Consider the following 20,060-nt stretch of genomic DNA (forward strand, 5'->3'; position numbering starts at 1 on the left):
AAGTCGGTGTTAATGGCATCGGGTTGGACGGTGCCCAGATGGAATACAAGATTCTGGTCCTCCAATTTCCAAGTGGTCTCTGACTGGTAGTGCATGAGATCATGGACAGACATCTCAGCAAGGGAACAGGTCAGGGAATTGAAATGGGTGGCCACTGGGAGATCCAAACTAGTGTGGTGGACGGTGCCGAGCTGCTCAACAATGCAATCTCTTAGTTTGGAGTGAATGAGGCAAAGAAAACCATATTTGGTACTTCTTGTATTTTGTCACACGTACCAATATTTTTGGACTGTGTCACTTTTGGATCCATGTGATTCTTTTTAAAATTCTCTTCAGGAACTAAGATTGTGGGAAATATCAACATTCAACACCCCTGAGAAAATGGTGACAGGCCAGCACCTTGAATTGGTACAGTGCAGGTGATGAAGGTGACTGTTTCATATATGTACCGTAACTAGTTGCTCTATTGGCCACTTTAGGGAACAATTACCAATTGATCGTATTCAAACTCAATCAGGATTCATTTCAGAACTCTTATTTTTGCACTTTATTGATTTTTCTTTGTTTTGCATTGTCAATTTTAAAAACATTTTTATAATTTGTTTACACGTGTACTTAGATGACAGTTTTTTTTGGACTACTAATAAGTGGTAATTCTGTCTTGCCTACAGGAAAATAATCTCAGAGTTGTATGTGATGTCGTGTATGCACTCTGACAATAAATCTGAAATCTGTTTATTATTGTTGGTTTGTAGTCACAGAAATCCAAGCTAGATAGATTTTCTTCCCTTAAAGAAATAAGCAGCTGAAATTTTCAACAATGTGATGTTTTCATGGTATCCCTTCCTGACATAGGTTTTTTTTTAATGTAATAAATATCAAGTTTTCTTAATGCAGGGCAGTACACCGAGTTCCAGAACCAGGGTTCATATTGTTGTTAGAACTAAGTGATGTTCAAGAGTTCCCCACAGTGCGTTATGACACATTTCTGTGAAAGAAACATCTTCATTTAAACCAGGTGAAAACATAGTAGGTTTGGCAGCTTGGATAATGAGGAGTTAATAGGTTAGTGTGGTCTGTTGGAATCTTGCTGGAAGAAATTGAAATAAATTGTCATCAGAACTTTTCCTGAACTGGTCACAAATAACAGGTACCAGCACTGCTGTGTTCTCCTCTCTTTTAGAGAAATGTTCAAGCAATCCAACATACGATTCCCATCGTCAATATTGTCTTTGGCTTTGTGTGGCCAATAATAGAAAAAGAATGCCCCTGAGGCTAAAGATTCATATGTTCATATGTTCTATCAGATTTATTGCCATAATTGACTTTAAACTAGATAATGTTTCTAAAATTCTCCCTGCAGCAGACCTGTACACATCCCATTGGTAATACTTCTGGAGCACAAGAGTGTCCTGCAAATTCTTCTCTCAATTTTTCCTTCTCTGGAAACTGCAAGGCCAGAGAGTATGCCACAAATGGACACGTTTCAACATTCATTGATGTGACACACCTTTTCTTTCTAGGATTTAGATTCTAACAAATAAATAGTAATAAAAGGAAATCCTGACTCCCTGAAAATACTTTGAAATTTTTTTTTCATGTAAACACAAAGCAAATGTTTCAAAGTACCAAGAAAAGAGAAAGATGAGCAAAGGAAAAATATACTATTTTAGAGGCCTACAGTAGAAAACAAAAGAACCAGTTTCCTTTTTTCCCTTTGAAGTTTTAATAAATCATACACATTCATCTGTCTAACAACATTCAAACTGCTTCATTATAGCGTGTGAAGGTACAATTTCAAGCTTGAGGTACTTTATCATCTTCACAAAAACTTAAGTTGCCAACCACAATTTATGAAACTATATAAATCAGTGTCAAATAGGTACTTTGGGAAGCAGTATTAGTTATAGATATGTATAGATTTCACTGAAACATACAGTGCCAGACTGATGCACAAATAAAATTTGTTACTTCACCATTTTCACAGGAGCAATATACAACGCAGTAACAAATGACTGTTTCTCTTTAAAAAAGCTGTGAAATCAAGTAAATAACCACAATATTTTTATGAATTTACCATTTTTTTTATAAAAAGAAATCATAATCCACTTCAGTTAGTAGGTCCATAGAAATTTTAATCCTTCTGATGAAATAGCACTGGTCTAGCCAGATGCTTGTTCAAGTATGAAATGTTATGGTTTGCAAATCAAACTAAAACAGAGGTGCAATATAATCAGCAAATTTGCGATGCACTCCCGAAAACATTCTATGACATCTACTGCAAAGCTTCAAAACAATTATTAGAAAAGGAAGGTGTTTAACTTTGACAGCTTATCTATGTGAAAAGACCAATTGATCTTCTGAATTAAAACATGGTATCATTGAGATAATAGTTTAAAAATAAAACTGGGAGAACCACTGAGAAAGACAACATTCTTTTAAAACATGATGTGGAATTGTTATTCCTAAGAATGGCCAAGACTCAATTTAAGCAGTTGAGGTGTCCCCACATACTCTGGCCAGAATGGAGATAAATGTGTCAGTATAACATATAGTATTATGGGTAGACCATGTGGTCCCTTGAGCCTGCTCTGCCATCTAACAAGACGAGAGAGGATTTGATCTTTGGCCTCAATTTCACATTTCATCCTGCCCCACTGTATTTTATATCCCCCAATATTCTGAAAACCTATCAGAATTCTTTGCTCTCAGAATATGGGAATTCTATGTATTTACTCAGAAAAGAAATTACTCTATTCAAACTCAAGTAACCAAACCCTTATCCTAAGATATACCCTCTAGTTCTGTGCTTCTCACATCAGGGGAAACAGCCTATCTATCAAGAGCCCAGTGCTAAACTACCTATACTACTCAGGTGTGGCCTCACCACTGGTCTGTACGGTTGTTCCCTACACTTGCAATAAAAGCAAATATTCCATTCCTCATCACTAGCTACGTCTGCATTCTAAATTTTACAATAACAGGTAACTTTTAAAAAAATAATGAGATAAATATCTGAGCAAGGGAAATAAAAGCCTGGAAGTGACGAGGACCCATGTGGACTGCTCCTTTTAAACCCCTGGCACATGTTTGAATGGCTGAATGCCCTCCTCCTCATATTCTCAGCCATTCTTTAATTCTGTGATTGAATCTACTAACTCATTTATAAGATTTTGAATCTTTTGCCAAAGGAAGTGACTGCATTACAATTTCAATCACACAGATTAAAAGAGTTGGTTGTCCTACGTGGCACCACAACTTTTTGATGCTGGTTCATAATGACCCTACCAAACAACTTCAAGAGAATCTGACCTGATTTCACAACTTCTGTCAGCTGAGCACATTATGCGCATTAGACTTTGAAAATGCTATTTATAATTGGGACAGAGGAGCTAAATCAGTAGCCACTGTCTGTTCTCATTAATTACTGCCACCATTTTATCATTTGCCTTCCAGTGCTTTTAACGAATGTTGGCTTTGAAAATGTGCTGAATAAAACTCTCAAAATTCTCCACAAAAATTGATTGTGAAATGATATAAATCTACAACACAGAAGGAGGCTATTTGGCTCATAAAGCCTATGTCTTGCTTTCTGAAAGAGCAGATATGCTTAGTTCATTGGCCTCATCTTTTGTTCATAACTCTGTAAGTTGCTTTCCTCAATTCCCTATTCAACTTGTTTTATAGTTATTTATGGAATTAGCTTCAACTTTTCATCATTTCAGGCAGTCCCTTTCAGATCCTGACTACTCCCTTGCATGAAAAAAATTCCCCAAATTTACCCTCCGCATCTTTGGGCAGTAACTTAGATTGGTAATCAATACTCAGTGTTATCTAGTTATTAGACTATTCACCAGAAATAATCAATTTTCTTTGTCCACTCTTTCAAAATTGCTTATCATCTTTAAAAAAATCTCAGTTGCATTATCTCCTAAGCTTCTGTCCCAGTCTTTCTAATGAAATGAATGGGATTGATGCTCTGTGCTCAGGAACAGGACACCCAATTCAGGTTGCCATTGAGGATTGGCAATAAATAATAGCTCAGCCAATGTTGTCCACATTCAAAAAACAAACAAAAAAATCATGGAAATAGTTTCTCTTCCCTGATAGCCATGTGCTTTTACATCTTTCCTCAAAGTGTTGTGCCCAGCTAGTATGTTCAAATACTCCTCTTTGATTTTAATGTCTTTTATCTTAGAGATTCAAATTTTAATAATTGAAGCATAAATTCTTATATTGGAAATTGTAATGGAAAAATCTTATGTTCAGATCGTGATTATTGGAAGTAAACTGCTGACTCTACCAGTCTGCTCCATCATTTACTTTGGATCTTAACTCTGTCCAATGGCTTTGGTTCAATAACTCTTCATACCCTTGCTGAATAAAAAAGTTTTCATTTTGGAATTTTTAAATGATTTATGAAGTTTGAATAATTTTTGATAGAGGTTGCAGGGTTGAGTGGAGAGGTGTTGGGCATGGGAGAGGGTGAAGAGCTCAAAGGTGGGAGTTTTCCAGAGTCCCTCCATTCTTTGTGTGGTGAAGTGCTTCCAGACATCCCAACACACATGAAGACCCCAGTTCAAATTTAAATTCATGGTCAATCATTCTGAACTTTGCCTATGAGGGGAAAATGGTTTATTTTTATCCAGCATCCATTCCTCTAAACATCTTGGACCATCCAACTGGATCACATTTGGAGTATTGTATGCAATTTTGGTCACCCACCTACAGGAAGTTTACAAGGATGTTGCCTGGACTGGAAGAGCTGAGTTATAGAGTAAGGTTGAACAGGTTAACACTTTATCCCCTGGAGCTTTGGAGAATGAGGGAAGATTTGATAGAGGTATACAAAATTATGAGGGGTACAGATAGGTAAATTCAAGCAGAATTTTTCCAGAGTTTGGGTGAGACAAGAATGAGATGACATGGGTTAAGGACGAAAGATAAAAATCTTTAAGGGGAATATTAGGAGGAATTCTTCAGAGGGCTGAGAAGGGGTAGAATAAGCTGTCAGCAGAGTGATGGATGGGGTTTGATTTTGATATTTAAGAGAAACCGGGAAAGATGTATGGATTGGAGGGGTATGGAGGGCTATAGTTCAGGTGCAGGTCAATGGAACTGGGCAGAATAAACAGTTCAGCATGGATTAAATGAGCTGAAGTGTCTGTTTTTGTGCTGTAGTGTTTTATGGTTCTGTGACCTCTAAACTAGCAATCGCTGAACAGGGACTACAAAAAAAGCCCATCCCAAATATCACCAGACATTTGCTTCATGTGACAGTGTGATGAGCTAACCAGTTTTTCAAAAACCAATTAAATTGATGGGACTCTTATTATATCTTTTCATTTGCTTATACCTTGCTCAGTGATCAAAAATGCATTACCAGAGGCCAGAAAACAAAAGGAATCAGAAACCTTGAACACTCTTAATTATCAGGGTCTAAAAACTGTAGCCAAACTAATTGTAGTAGTTCATTTGCATTGTATGAAGGACTCTTGGAACCTGATTAAGTCTCCTGTAGTTCATCATCTTCTGCTGTCTTTTCATCCTCCCACACAATTCAGTAAGCACACAACTAGCAATTTTGATCTGCTAAACTGCTCTGAAGACGAGATGCATTTCCTGTAATTAAAAACATTTTCTTGCGAAATTGATTTACAGTTTTCTTTCTCTGAGCTCATTGACAAAATAATCAAACTGGTCGATAGACTGACTCAAGTAAACTGGAAGTAAATACTGGTGAGAAACAAAGGTAAATGCTGGAGAGAAACAGCAGATCAGGGAGCATCTGTGAAGAGAAAAACAGATGGAATGTTTCAGGTCCACGCTTTGACATCAAAGTAGGTATTGTTCCTTTGCTTTCCTCATTAAATTTTCACGGACAGGGGTGAGCTGGAAGCAAAGAATATGTTTCCCACTATCACTGTTACTAGTTTGGTTCATTCCCCAAAATTACAGGAAAAACTGAGAATGTTTCTAGTAACAGGGAATATTGGTGGAAACCAGCAATTCTGACACGACCTACTCCTGAACACTCAGTTGAGAATGTGGCACCTTTCAACCTCTGCAATCACTCCTGAAATCTCAGAAATGTGGTAACCAACTTTGTCCAATCAGGACACACACAGTGATGTAACCATGACTGGAGGATTTAATAATGGATTATGACAGGTCTTTAGGGAGATTATCCCTGCTCTTTCTCCAAATAGCATTGAGGTATCACGTACATCTCCTTGAGAAATCTCACAAAGCCTCAATTTAATGTCTTGTGCAATAGACTATCCCTTTGGCAGCTCAATGCTTCCTAAGTACAGAGTCAGTCTGGATCTTATACTATAGATTTTGTAGTATGACCTGAACCCAGAACTTCCTGATTTGCTGATTAATAGTCTATCTTCTGACCAGCGGCTATAAAGTTGAAAAGTGAACAGTTATCCCCCTTCAACTTCTATTCAGCATGACACGAGCGTCCATAAAACCACTCATTCAGCTGTTAACCTCTCTTGCCTTTGCATGTCTTAAAACTGTTTACTGCTTTTCAGTCTGAGATATACTGCTCTACTATTGTATAGTCTTCGCAGCAACGAAGCTGAATTTACTTTCTGATATATTTCTGCAGCCTGTTAAAAGGCGATCTAGTTTCAACTTACTATGGCAAGTGCAAATGGAGAATTTTATAGTTGTTCTCACTTTGGTGCTCTGCAGGGGACAGAGGAAAGGGAAGCTGGATCATTCAGTCCATTCTGCTACAGTATCCAAATTTCTCAGGCAATCCATTACTACGTGTACATTCTAGTATTTTTCACCCTCGTTGATGAATGTGTGAATGTTAGTGAATACCTGAATGTAATATTACCAACATTATTTGCAATGGGTATACTACCTAATTTTTTTACAGTTTGGCTGTAAATATTGGTGCAGAATTAGCCACATGGTGCCTTGAGTTTGTTCCAATATTAATTGAGATCAGAGCTGATCTAATCGGTCTCAGCTCCACTTTTTTCCCTGCTCCTCATAACATTAAATTCACTGATTAACCAACATCTGTCCACCTCAGTTTTGTATAGATTTAACAACTTCACCTCCATGACTCCCTGAAGCAAGCATTTCAATGATTCACCACCCACTGACAGAAAAGATTACCCCTTTTAACACTATGTTCCCTGGATATAGATTACGCCAGAAAGGAAAACATGCTCCATCCTCTCTGTCTGCACTTCCGCCCCAAAGCCATTACACAGAAACTTGCTTGCTTCCATAAGAACACCTTTGGTTCTTTAAACTCGAATGAATACAGGTTCAAGCTGCTCATACATTCAATGTAACCACCTTTAGCTCAGGAATCAACCTGAACTGTTTCCCATCCTTCCCTAAATAAACCATTGTGGTGCAGAAAAGGGAAACAGGCAGAATTACTTTTGGAACAACATTGGGCTGCACATTGATGGAGATTAAACTTGATCAAGAGACCATCAATTTGTAAAACGTGCTACATTTTAACTGTTTAGAAAGACTGGCAAGATAAGAACCAAAGAGGATGAGAGGAGATTCAATTAGAGGCATAATAAAGAAAGAAGGTCTTGGTTTGAGTGTTTGAGAGATCAAAATAGGGACTGAGATTGAAAACGATTGGCAAATGTATTAGAGGAGAATATATCTTACTTAAACATGCTGGGATATGGAATTAATTGCCTGAAAGAATGAGACAGAAAGGCAAGGGTGTGTGCTTTCTTGCCATTATCAGTCTCTTGAACAAAGCCCAAAATAGTAAAACTATATTGCCTTTACTCCATTTCAAATAAGTTTTCTCTGTAACTCTCCACTTTTTAAATTCTGTGCCCATCTTGTTATTCTACTGTCTACTTGTAAAACAACCTCTATCACTGCATTTTCGAAAAATGTGACAAAAAACTTGAATGTATTTTGACAACTTTTGTATAGGCACACTAAACAGGCATATTCTCTACATATGCATACTTTCTTAATGTGCTTTTCAACTGGAAAAGGGAGACAGCCCCCACCTGCCCTCTTCCCCTGTGCACATTCCAAGGCAAAAAAAGCCTCCAATGTACTTGGATACATACTAGAAGTGCGGTAACTTACAAAACTTTGGACTGAGAGCTGGAAAGTGGGATTGGTCTGGAAAGCACATTCAGCCACTATAGGGTGACATCTTCTCAGTTGTACATGTCTGATTGTGTGATTTGCATGGGTCACACTTGGGAGAATGAAGGGGGGATTGGAGGGCTTTCCAACGTGGGTTGTCTTTTAGCCGTAGAATATGAGCTCTGGGAGTTGTCCCCCCTGCACACCTGTGCCGTTTGTGCTGTCCGACGAGCACTGAAACTGGAAGGTGACCTTACCACACTGCACCTCAGTCATCCCTTCTTGACCAAAGTAGCTCAGCTCATTGCCATCCAGGACCACGCTGGCCGTGTAGAAAGTGTCTGGCTCAATCTGCACTGGGTGCTCGAACCACACAGGGAAGGTGTTGCTGGATCCGTCTGAGTAAAACTTGCTGAAGTTCTGGCCCAGGATGTGGCCCTGGTGCTTCAGCTCGATTGTGGCACTGTACTCAGCCGAACCGCAGCTGGAGCCGTATAGGCCAAAGCCAGCGATGAAGACCCGCCTGTCCACGGCAAACTGGATGCTGTCGCAGCGGCCCCGGTAGCGCCACTGGTTGCTGCGGTAGGCGCATGACTGGAAGCGGTGGCAGCGCTGTGGGGCCAGGCCCTTGCGAGGCCGGCACACAAACTCCAGCTCGGGCTTCTTAACCGCTGTGTACCACAGGAAGATGTCATTGGTCTCATTGAGTGTCAGCACCCCAGACTGGGCCGCCCCGTTGGCAAAGTCATCCAATGACATGGCCGGGATGCGGATCAGGTAGAGGGCCTTGCCCAGGACCTTGCGCTTGTTGTCGATGCTGGTGGACAGCTCCTGCCGCTGGCATTCCTCCTCTGCCCAGTTCAACACTGCCTCAAACAGGGTGATTTCCTTGGTGTTGAGGGTCTCCCTGTTCAGGATGCTCTGCAGTGTCTGGTAGTCAATGTCGCAGAAACCCTCAGATTTCAAAGCCAGCTCGGCTTGGGCATCGATCACTTCCCAGCAGCGTTGGGTCAGCTCAGGCTCCTCGAAGAGACAGCTCTGGGAGAGCAGCACACATGCGTTCTTGGCACTCAGACTGGTCTCCAGGAAGTTAACACAGGCTCGAGCCAGGTGAGGAACGATGTATTTCTTGGCGGCATAGAGAATGGCCAGGACCGTGTCGGCAGCCAGTTCGATCTCATCGCAGTAAATGTACCTGCAAAAATAGACCAAACAATGACTGACCATAGACCCGATGAAGGCCTCAGCTCTGAAACATTATTTACCATTTAATTCCTATGGATGCTGTGTGATTTGCTGAGTTTCTCCAGCACTTTTCTGCATTACATTCAACCCCAGCATCTGCAGACTTCATTGTTTAACTAGCAATGACTAGCCATGGGAGAAAGAAGATAATAAAACTCTTTTGTTTCATTTAGAGATACTGCATGGTAACAAGGCCTTCTGGCCCATGAACCTGAGCTGCCCAAATCTACCTGTGTGACCAATTAACCTACAAACCCTGTACACTTTTTGAACGTAGGAGGGAACTGGAGCATCCAGAGAAAATTCATGTGGACATGGGGACAATGTGCAAACTCCTTACAAACAGCAGCAGGTTTGAACCTGGGCCGCTGGCACAGAAATAGCATTGTGCTGACTGCCACACTAACCGTGCCACTCCTTGTTCAGACACCATATGTGGCAGCTATCAACAAAACTGATTCCTACCAAAGGGGGCCTGATCTCTCTGAACGAAACCTTCTCTAGTGGCTGGTTAACGTTTCTCCTCTTTCCTGAGTCTCCAAACCTCAACGCCTTCATTGAGATACAAATAGGAAACACACCGTTCAAGCCAAATTGTCCACACCAACCAAGATGCTTAGAATCTAACCCAATATCATTTGCACGTGTTTTGCCCATATCCCTCTTAAACTCCCCAACCATGTATCTGTCCAAATTTGTTTTAAACATTGTAGTTGAATCTGCCTCCACCATCTTGTCTGGCAGATTGTTCCATACACCCACCACCCTTTGTATGATAAACTTGCCCCTTAAATCTTTTCCCTCTCATGTTAAACATATGTCCTCCAGTTATGGACTCCACTATCCTGGGGATATAATCTATCCTATCTCGGCTCTTTATAATTTTGTAAACCTCTATAAAGTTCACTCATTAGCTTCTTTCAGTCCAGGATAAAAGGTCCCATGCCTTAGAACTCAAGTCCCTGTAAAATTGCAATGTGTATATTCCGGCCTGGTTAATGTCCCACATTGTCCTGGTCTCAATTAAATTACATCAGCCATTCCCCTACTCAGTTGATTGACATCCTGCTGTAACCTTATTCAATCTTCCTCACAGTCCTCTATACCGCCAGTTTTGGTTTCATCCTGCAAATTTACTAATCGTGCCACCTTCATTCTCTTTCAAGTCATTGATAGATATGATGAACAATAAAGGGGGCAACACTGATCCCTGTCGCAACCCACTGGTTTCAGGTCTTCAATCTGAAAAGCAATCCTCCACTGACATTCTCTAACTCCTTACACCTACAATTTACTATCTCACCCTGAATCCCAAGTATTCTAATCTACTAGACTAGCCTAATATGTGGGGCCTTGTTAGACTCGCTAAGGTTGATGTAGATAATGTCAGCCTTGTCAATCTTCTTGGCCACTGCTTCAAAAAACTCAAATTTGTGAGATATGATTTCCAATGAAGAAGATAATGCTGACCACCCCTAATCAGTTCTGTCTTTCCATTGACCCTCAGAATCCCTTCCAGTAATTTTCCTACCACTGCTGTTTGGCTCACTGGCCTGTTCTTCCCTGGCTTGCCTTTGTGGCCTTTCATAAATAAACATATGCGATCCATCTTCCAATCATTTGGTACCCTACCATGACAACAAAAATCTCTGCCAGGGCCCCAGCATTCTCCTCATTAATATCAGCAATGTCCTAAGATACACCTGGTCAGGCGCTGGGGATTTATCCACCTTTCCGAGTTTCTACATCACCAACATCTTCCACTTTGTAATGTTGAGATACTTCTGGATGTCAGTGATCACTTCCCTGAACTCACTCCCTTCTGTGTCCTTCTCCACAATGGACAAGTATTAATTCTGTTAAGACTTGGTCCATCTCCTATGGCTGCACACATTGATCCTTAAGGGTGCCAGTTCTCTCCCAAGCCACTCTTTTATACTTAATATACTGTTACAATGTCCAAGGATTCCCCTTTTACTTTCCATCCATGGATATCTCACATCCCCTCCTGCCATCTTAGTTTCCTTTATGAAGTGGACTCCTAGATCCCCTGTACTCCTCAAAGGATTTGCTGGGTCCCAGTTGTCTATACCTGACAGATGCCTTCTCATTTTTTCCTAACCAAAGCCTCAAAATTCCTTGTCAGTCAGGGGTCCCCGATCCTGCCAGCCTTGCCCTTCATTCTAACAGGAATATTTTATCCCTGAACTCTCACTGTTGCACTTATTAAAGCCTCTCTTTTAATCAACTTTTGCAAGTTCCTGTGGAGTGCTATCAAAATTAGTCTTGCCCCAATTTAGCAACTTATGGGCCAGTTCTATCTTTTTCCATGATTATCTTGAAACTAATGGAATTAGAGACCACATCAGTCACTTGTCCAGCCTCGTTGTAAGAGGAAATTGAATGTAGCTCCTTCTACAACCTGCTCCATTGATCCATTAGATCATGGCTCATTCACATCTCAAAATTGCTTACCCACCCTTCACTACAGATCCTTTGAAACAAACTAAATGGTGACCTGTTGATTTCAGCCTCCAAAGGCCTTTGGAAACCTTTTGGTTTCTCTGCTGCACTGGTTGAAGGTAAGTTCAAGTTCAAATTGATTATCATTTGACTGTACTTAATACAACCAGATGAAACAGAATTTTTTTCTAGTCCACAGTATATACACAATGCACAGTGTATAATAATCATATACATTCATAAAAAATATAACCGAAAGTAAATATATAGAAATATATTGGAATAATTTACTCTGTTCATTTATGAGATCACAGGATACCGTTCATCAATCTCACAGCCTGCAGGAAGAAGCTGTATCCTAATCTGGCAGTCCTGATTTTGATGTTCTATACCTCCTTCCTGATGGTAGTAGATCAAAGATCCTGTGTGCTGGATGTTAGGAATCCTCAATAATACTTTGAGCCCTTTTTAACCGACACTCCTGGTGAATGTCAATTGAGGAAAAGGAGACTCCAGAAATATTCTTGGCTGTTTTAATGGTCCCCTGTAATGACTTACAGTCCGAAGCTTTGCAGCTTGATTAATAGTAATTAATTAAACTGGAAAGCTACACATCAGGCCAACTGAAGTCTTGATCCTCTGCGCCTCGTGTTAATAGTTGTGAGACTTACGGAGGAGCTTGACAATGTTCAGTTCCCTGCCCATCTGCTGTGTGGATATTTATTTGGCACTGTCCATTCAATGCATACCATGCTTTTGCATATTAGCCATTATTGATTTTGTTCTTTAGTCTTTTATCTTTGGCTGTGGGAAAACAGCTTTAACATTTTGGTTTCTACCCACATTAAACCAAGTATGTTTATGACTCAACTCTAAAATGCAGAATGTGGGTAGAGGAAATTAATTGGCATAGCGGTGAAGTGAATACATTATTCAGAGGTTGGACGTATGATCAGAAGACATGAGTCAAATCCCACTGAATTAACACATTTAGTTAAATTAAATAAACCTGCAATTAAAAACTATTATCCATAAAGATAAACAGGAAACTACTATATTGTTCTTAATACCCATCTGGTTCAATATTGTCCCAGAGACAAGTGATGATTCATAAAAATTAGTGCAGATTCATACCCTCAACAGTGTGGTTGGCACTTAACTCCCCTTAGCAAAGGCCAAGCTTCCACACACTCAGATATAGCTCGGGATAACAGCTCACAGTGACAGCTCCATAAATCTAAACTCTGTAATTTTACTCCTTCTCTACTTTATATGAATGTTAAGACTTGACCTGTTGGATTGCTCGTGGAAGATCGTTTCTCATGGCAGATCAAACCTTAACATTAAAGTTGAATAGACGGAGGATGAGTATGAAATAAAGATGAGGTGACAATGAACCAAGAACAGGAGTTCCTTTATTTCGATTTAAGATTGTACTTTAATTGCTTAATATCATGACTTGGAGTTATTTGGATCATACCATGCACTATTTTAGTTACCACATTACAGGGTAAATATGGATGCTTTAGAAAGGGATGCAGCTGGGATTAGATTGTTATCAACTGTGGGGAAAACTGGGACAAACTTTTCTAGGGAGCATCAGAGGCTGAGGGGAGAGCTGACAGCAGTTTATAAAGTCATGAGAGGCAAAGATAGGATAGTCAGTCAGAATATTTTTTTCCCAGGGTAAAAATACCACATACTAGAGGGCATGCGTTTAAAGCGAGGGGGCAAAGTTGAATGGAGGTGTGCAGAAGTGTTTTTTTTACACAAAGAGCACTGGGTGCCTAAAACGGGCTCCCAGGTGTAGTGGTGGAAGCAGATACAATAGTACTGTCTAAGAGGCTCCCAGATAGACACATGAATATAAATCATGTTCAAGCAGCTACATTTGGGCATCCTGTTCAGCACAGATATCATGGGCAAAAAGGCCTGTTTCTGTGCTGTACTTTTCCAATGTCCTCATATTTATGACCTAGAGCAGGGCCACAATGAACCAACCAGCTCATCAAGTATGACTCCTAACACAGAAATCCCTTCAGTTTAATTCCCTGCTTTTTCCACATGTGTTCACCACCCCACCCCCTCTTTCAAATGCTTCTCCAATTCCCTTCTCAATCTAACTGATTCTCTTCCCATCATCATTAGAGAGGTTTGTGGGTTCCAAAATTGAAGCCATGCTCTGTACAAGTCTTTCCTCACATCCTTCTTGCTGCTCTGGTCAAAATAGTTAATCTTTCCCACTTGGCCTATTCATTAAAGGAAAGGCTTCACATTACAATATCAGAATGACAACCCTATTTTTAATTGAACATCGTTAACACTTGGAAGCAAATCAAGGCTGTGTGACAGTGTAAGCCAGGTGACAGCGAGTCGACAGGCTGATTTACATCTCTCCCGATCTTAACTTCCAGTCAATCTGTTCCTTTGTGGTTTGAAGCTATGCATAGAACCTAAAAAGGCAACCAGTAGCAGCAAAGACAACCTCTGTTAATTCTACTTTCTTGCTTGAAATGACAAAATGCGGTCATGTAAAAAAAAATCTAAGACAACCAGGTTCTTTTTCATTTTCTAACCACTGCACGATTATTCTCTTCCCCCTTCTCCAATGAGGAATTCTGAAAGCATTAAAGTAAAACTAATATAAACCCTCCACAACTCTGTAGTGGAGAGAGTGACGAGCACCAATTTCCTTGGAGTTCACTTAACTAGTGACCTATACTGGACAAACATCTCCTCACTTGTCAGGAAGGTGCAACAGTGATGTCACTTCTTGAAAAGACTGAAGCGGGCAAGGCTACCAACCACCATTATGTAAACTTTCTATAGGAGCTCTATCAAGAGCATCTTGGCCAACTGTATAACAATGTGATCCAGTTGCTGTAGAGAAATGGATCGGAGGTCAATCCATTGGGACCATAAGAGTGGCAGAGAGGATCACTGAAGTCTTCCCCTACTATAAGCCTCCACTAACTAACCCTTCATTGAATAGAATAGTGACATTAAGTTACATGAAAAAAACATATTAGGAGTCTCCAAAATGGTCAATATTGACCCCTGCCAAGAGCTCGACATTCTTGCTTCTGTAGAGAGCCTGACGTCCCCACTGCTGCCCAGGAAATATGCTTTCCTGCATATGTATTATTTTCCTGTATGTATGTTATTCTGGTTGTGCGTCTGCATGTTTTTTCACCGAGGACCGGAGAGCGCTGTTTCATCAGGTTGTACTTGTACAATCAGATGACAATAAACTTGACTTGACTTGAAATGTGTTTGGGTATTCAGAAAGAATACACCTGAAGGTTTACTTTAAAAATTCAGCTTTATTGATTTAGGACTGGAGTCATTCGTGGGCTCACGATGGGTAGGGACAACCGGCTATCGTCACTGCAGGTTACTGGATTTGTACCATTTTGAAGACCCTTCTGCAGGTGTCAATCTTTTATTTCCAGGTCCAATTCAGTCCAAGATTAGAGAGTTTTGATATAACATTGCGAAACTTAGGATACAAGCTGAAATCTTGTAAACAACCCTGGGTGCCACATGTTAAACGGATGATGGGGGGTGGCGGGGGAGAAAAGAATCTAAGAGTGAAAATGTTGTCAGCACACTCGAAAAATGTTGTTAATTGCTGGGAGATATGGGAAGGGCAGTAACTCAAAAGAGACAGAGAGAATAAGTACAAAGCTGGTTATCTTAGATGAAAATATATTCTTGGATATCAAGAGTCTTAACATTACCAATCCATAAATGATGGAGTGTTGGAAACAAGAAGATTTTTCCTGGAAGTCTAGTATGAAATGAATAGTAGGAATATCATTGCAGAAGGCACAACTGAGAATTAGAGGAATTCATGCTGGATTAGGGCTAACCTGTTAACCTGAGTGCGAACACAATGCCTTGCATGTGCGTCTGCTGCACTTTCAATGAAGTTCAGTCAAAATCAGCCACTGGGCACACCTCCCCCACCCAAATCTTACCTGCCAATGTAATTGTATTGTCGTCACACTACCACTTTAATTAATGGGAACAAAAATCGGAACTGCTTTATTTGCTGATTTTTTTGCAAGCATTTTCTGTTTCTTTGTATTTCACATTTATTGCTGCAAAAAAAAAACACTGCATATGCTGGAAATATGAAAGAAAAACAGAAAACACTTGAAATAGACCCAAAGCCAAGCAGAATAAGTTTGGTGATAAAAAAAATAATCAATGCTCTGGGCCTGGGCTCCTTCATTATCTAATTGGCAAATTAAATGTTCTTTTGTGGTGAGGGAAAGGAACGCAGAGAACAGAGTGAATATCTGTGATGGGATGAAGACTAAAGATATCACAATAATCCTTTTAAAACTGCAGTTGGAACAAAATGATGCAACAGAACGGGAAGGTACAGCTGAATATATGAAAAAAGGAGTTGATGCTGTTCAATTCCATCTTAAATCCCACGGTTCATAGGAACATAGGAAGTAGGAACAGGAGTAGGCCAAAAATGGCCCCTCGAGCCTGCTCCGCCATTCAGTAAGATCATGGCTGATCTAATTTATGACCTAACTCCACCTACCTGCCTTCTCCCCATATCCCCTAATTCCTCTATCATGCAAAAATTTATCTAACCGAATCTTAAATATGTTTAATGAGGCAGCCTCAACCACTTCCCTGGTTAGAGAATTCCAAACATTCACTACTCATTCGTGTTTATTTGCCCCCAAATTCCTCATACAGTGAGAAAGGACATTCTGCAAGCAGACTTACACTTTACCTCTAACATTCATACAGCAGTGTAAAGACCACAATTTACAGAGTATAGACCGCAATGGTTAATTAGCACCAAGCAAGGACAACATGATTGCAGTTTTATGGGGTTTATTCAGGAGTCTGGTGGCTATGGGGATAAACCTGTCTTTAGGCCCATTAGTACATGTTTTCACATGCCTAAGCCTTTTCCTCGATGAGGTTAAAAAGAAGAGTGCATCCAGGGTGTGATAGGTTCTTCAGTATGTTGGCTACTTTTGCTAGGAAATGTACATGTAATGTGCTGGTTGGAAAATTAGATGGTTTTCCTTGACTTTATGCTGAACATTGCAACATAAGAGGGTGACAACAGAAAGGCCAGTCTGGGACAGGGCAGAGAATTCATGTGACAGGTGAATGAAAATTCAGATTTAACCTTGTGGGCTGAAAGATGTTCTGCAAATTGGTCACCCAATCTGGATTTGGTTTCTCCAGTGTTGTGGAGATCATTTCATTAACACCAAATTGAATATTTTACTAAATACAGCATTCCAGAGAGATCATTATCATCAGAACTCCTTGGTGCACTCTCTATCTCCGTAACAACTCAACATCCCATGGCATTTTCCCATTCGACTGCAGAGATGAAACACTGGTCCTTTTTTACCTCTTGCCTTTCCACTATCCAGTGACCCTGACAACTTTTTTTGGGTATAGCAGATATTCACAGGCACTTTTTCCAATTTATTGTACTGCATTTGGTGCTCGCGATGGGGGTCTTCATGACACTGCAGAAACTAAATGTAGATAGGCCCGTCACTTTGCAGAGCACCTCCATTCAGTCCACTGCGACGAATCTGAAACATTAGCTCCAGGTCACTTTAATCTCTGTCCCACTCTGGTATCTATACCTTCAGACTCCTATGATGCTCCTATATCTATCCTAAGTTTGAGGAACAGCACCTATCTTCTGACTACCCACATCAGAATTCTCGAAACTTAATATTGAATTCAATAATTCCAGGTAACCCTCCATCCTTTCCTGCAGATGTGGCTTTACCTTCCTGCTTCAATTCGTGACTCAGATGATCCGCATTTAAGGGTAATTGGGAGTGGCAACTTGCAATCATTCAAAAAACCAGCCACATCATGATTTTTTTTAGACACAAAACCACATCACCTGTGCAAACATCAAGAAATTCAAGTTGAAACGAGTTAATTCTTTTTTCTGTTGTTGATTTATTTATTTATGTTTTTCATGTAAGTTCTGTGAGAGCAAATCTTATTCCAGACCTAAAATTTCAGGTTGTGATTTGTGAATTCTGTAAGGGCAGATTTTTGTAACCTCAACCGCATAATATGGGGGAGGATGAGGAGTCACCTGCATTTCACCTTGATTCAGCATCATTTTGCTCTGACAGCCAGTTCTTACAGTAATTGTTACCTTGACAACCATGGTTTGTACTCTGTTAAAGACCTTCCCCTCTGTTCTCTTCACCTCTCCCCTCTCTCCTGAAGACATGCTTCCCTCTTGTCCAGTTCTGACAAAGGACCTTGGACCTGAAACATCCCCTGTCTTCCAGACGCCACTGAAGCTGCTTGATCTGTGAAGCATTTCCAGCTTTCTCTGTTATTTTTACCACTTTAGCTTTAGTGTTAGCTTTCCAGACAAATAGAACTCATTGATTTTAAACATAAAAGTGAATTTGCATCAATGACGCATGATAAAACCTAACAGTTGGTGACTTAAGCAGGAGCCCCCCCCCACCCACTCTGCAGTGTCCTATGATGGTATCTATAAACTGCATTAAATCCCCAAAGTTTTTTTGTTAAGCAGAAATTGAACCTTTTCTGTTCTGCATCTCGTGACTGAAGTTGTTGGGGGCAAGACTCAAAATCAGACTCAATCAATATCTGCAGGCATGACACACAGAACTATTTCTACTTGCTTTAGCAATGTATAAAAGGTAAAGTGATTTACACAGACATATCCAAACAATATTTTGTGCTCTTTATGTGCATAGTTAATGCAAGGATGCAATTCAATCAGTTTCTAGTCTTTATTTTCCCAGATTGCAGTTTGGGGCAATTTAAATCCCACTTATTTTCATAAAATCTGAATAGATTCTGGTAAATTCAGATCATATCACTGAGACTAAAGAGACCATTTCTCTCAACTAATTGGCAGCTCTATTGCCAGTGATTGAATAAGCCTCAGAATTAAAGGAGAAATGTAGCCCTGATATTATTTTGTTGAATGCTTGGGTTGCTTTCCAATTCACAGGCATTAGATTTTGCCTTCAAAACTGGCTGAAAATGTTTCTTTAAATAATGGTGAGCAGGCTGCAAATTGCTTGAGGACTTCCTGAAAGCCTCTCAAAAATGCAATCTTACTTTCAGTTGGATGACTGAAACAAAATTAAACCCATGATTGGATGCAGACATAATTCCAACATAATCCAGATATTAGTGAAAAACTATCGCTCAATTATTGCTGCTTTCCAATCACCCCAATTCACTAAGTGCGGCTCAGTGAATTGCACTCTCACCTAAGTCACAAGACTGTGAACAGAAATTCTACTCTAGGGTCTGAAGCTCAGAAAAAGTAGGCTGTTGTCTAAGTGCAGTCATGAGGGACTGCTGAGCTGTAAGCAATGCCATCTATCAGAATGAAATTGAACCAAGGCCTCTTTTGTCCTCTCCAGCTGGTTACTAAAGATCTCTTACTACTGTTTTGAATGATTTCTTGCATCCTACCAACAAGTCCCTCTGTGGGCATCAAGAAAGAGGGATTTTGGCCTTATCATAATGTTGTTTGTGGGAGCTTGCTGTGGGCAAATTGGTGCTAAATCTTAAATTGCACAAGTGGCCATAATATTGGCCATGGGTTGCTAAGGAACAGCATAAGCGAGTGAAAGACACAATACGAATGCAAAGCCTTCTTTCACTAATCTTACAATTTCATGCTTAAAGGGATAGAATAAAGTCAGGTCTTTGAAGAACTGCAGATCTGTGAAGAGGGGCTACTGACTAGGCCCACCACTCACACCAAAAGGAGTTGAAAATGCTCGAAGTGCAACTCTTCTTGTCGCGTAACACTTTCCAAGAGGGGAGCTTCTATTGAAATGGAAATTGGGGTCCAAAGTGTGTGCGTGCATGTGTGTAAGCAAGAGAAAGAGAGAGACTGACTCAGGCTGGAGAAGTTTGGGGTCCTGAGATATAAGTACCAGCACAAGTTGCAAAATTCAATTAAAAGTGTAAATGCCTGTGCCAAAATTATACAGACAAGCATTTGGTATGACCACATAAAGCAGTTATTATAAAATACTACCAAGCAGGAAATGTGAGCCACTTTTCAAACTATAGAAAGTTATTTAACAAATGGTGACATATTAAAATAAATATACCACAGGAAAGCCAATTAATAAAAACAAATCTTACTAATGTGCTATGTTTTGCCATCTAATTTTCAAATATTTGTTATAGCTTCTGCAGTACAAGAGGTTTATCAGGCA

At 40.1% G+C, this 20,060-nt stretch overlaps 1 protein-coding gene across 4 annotated transcripts in view; it reads right to left on the reverse strand.

Moving 5' to 3' along the window:
* Positions 1-1,716: 1,716 nt before the first annotated feature.
* LOC138760776 (BTB/POZ domain-containing protein 3) overlaps positions 1,717-20,060 on the reverse strand; it is a 67,823-nt gene continuing 49,479 nt past the window's right edge. For all 4 annotated transcript variants that reach the window (XM_069931848.1, XM_069931849.1, XM_069931847.1 and 1 more), the window contains one exon: positions 1,717-9,301. In XM_069931848.1, the coding sequence (XP_069787949.1) occupies positions 8,269-9,301 (1,033 nt within the window). In that variant the 3' untranslated portion in view covers positions 1,717-8,268. The remainder of the gene's footprint in view (positions 9,302-20,060) is intronic.

Source organism: Narcine bancroftii, chromosome 4 (assembly GCF_036971445.1).
Source record: "Narcine bancroftii isolate sNarBan1 chromosome 4, sNarBan1.hap1, whole genome shotgun sequence".
Lineage (NCBI taxonomy): Eukaryota > Metazoa > Chordata > Chondrichthyes > Torpediniformes > Narcinidae > Narcine > Narcine bancroftii.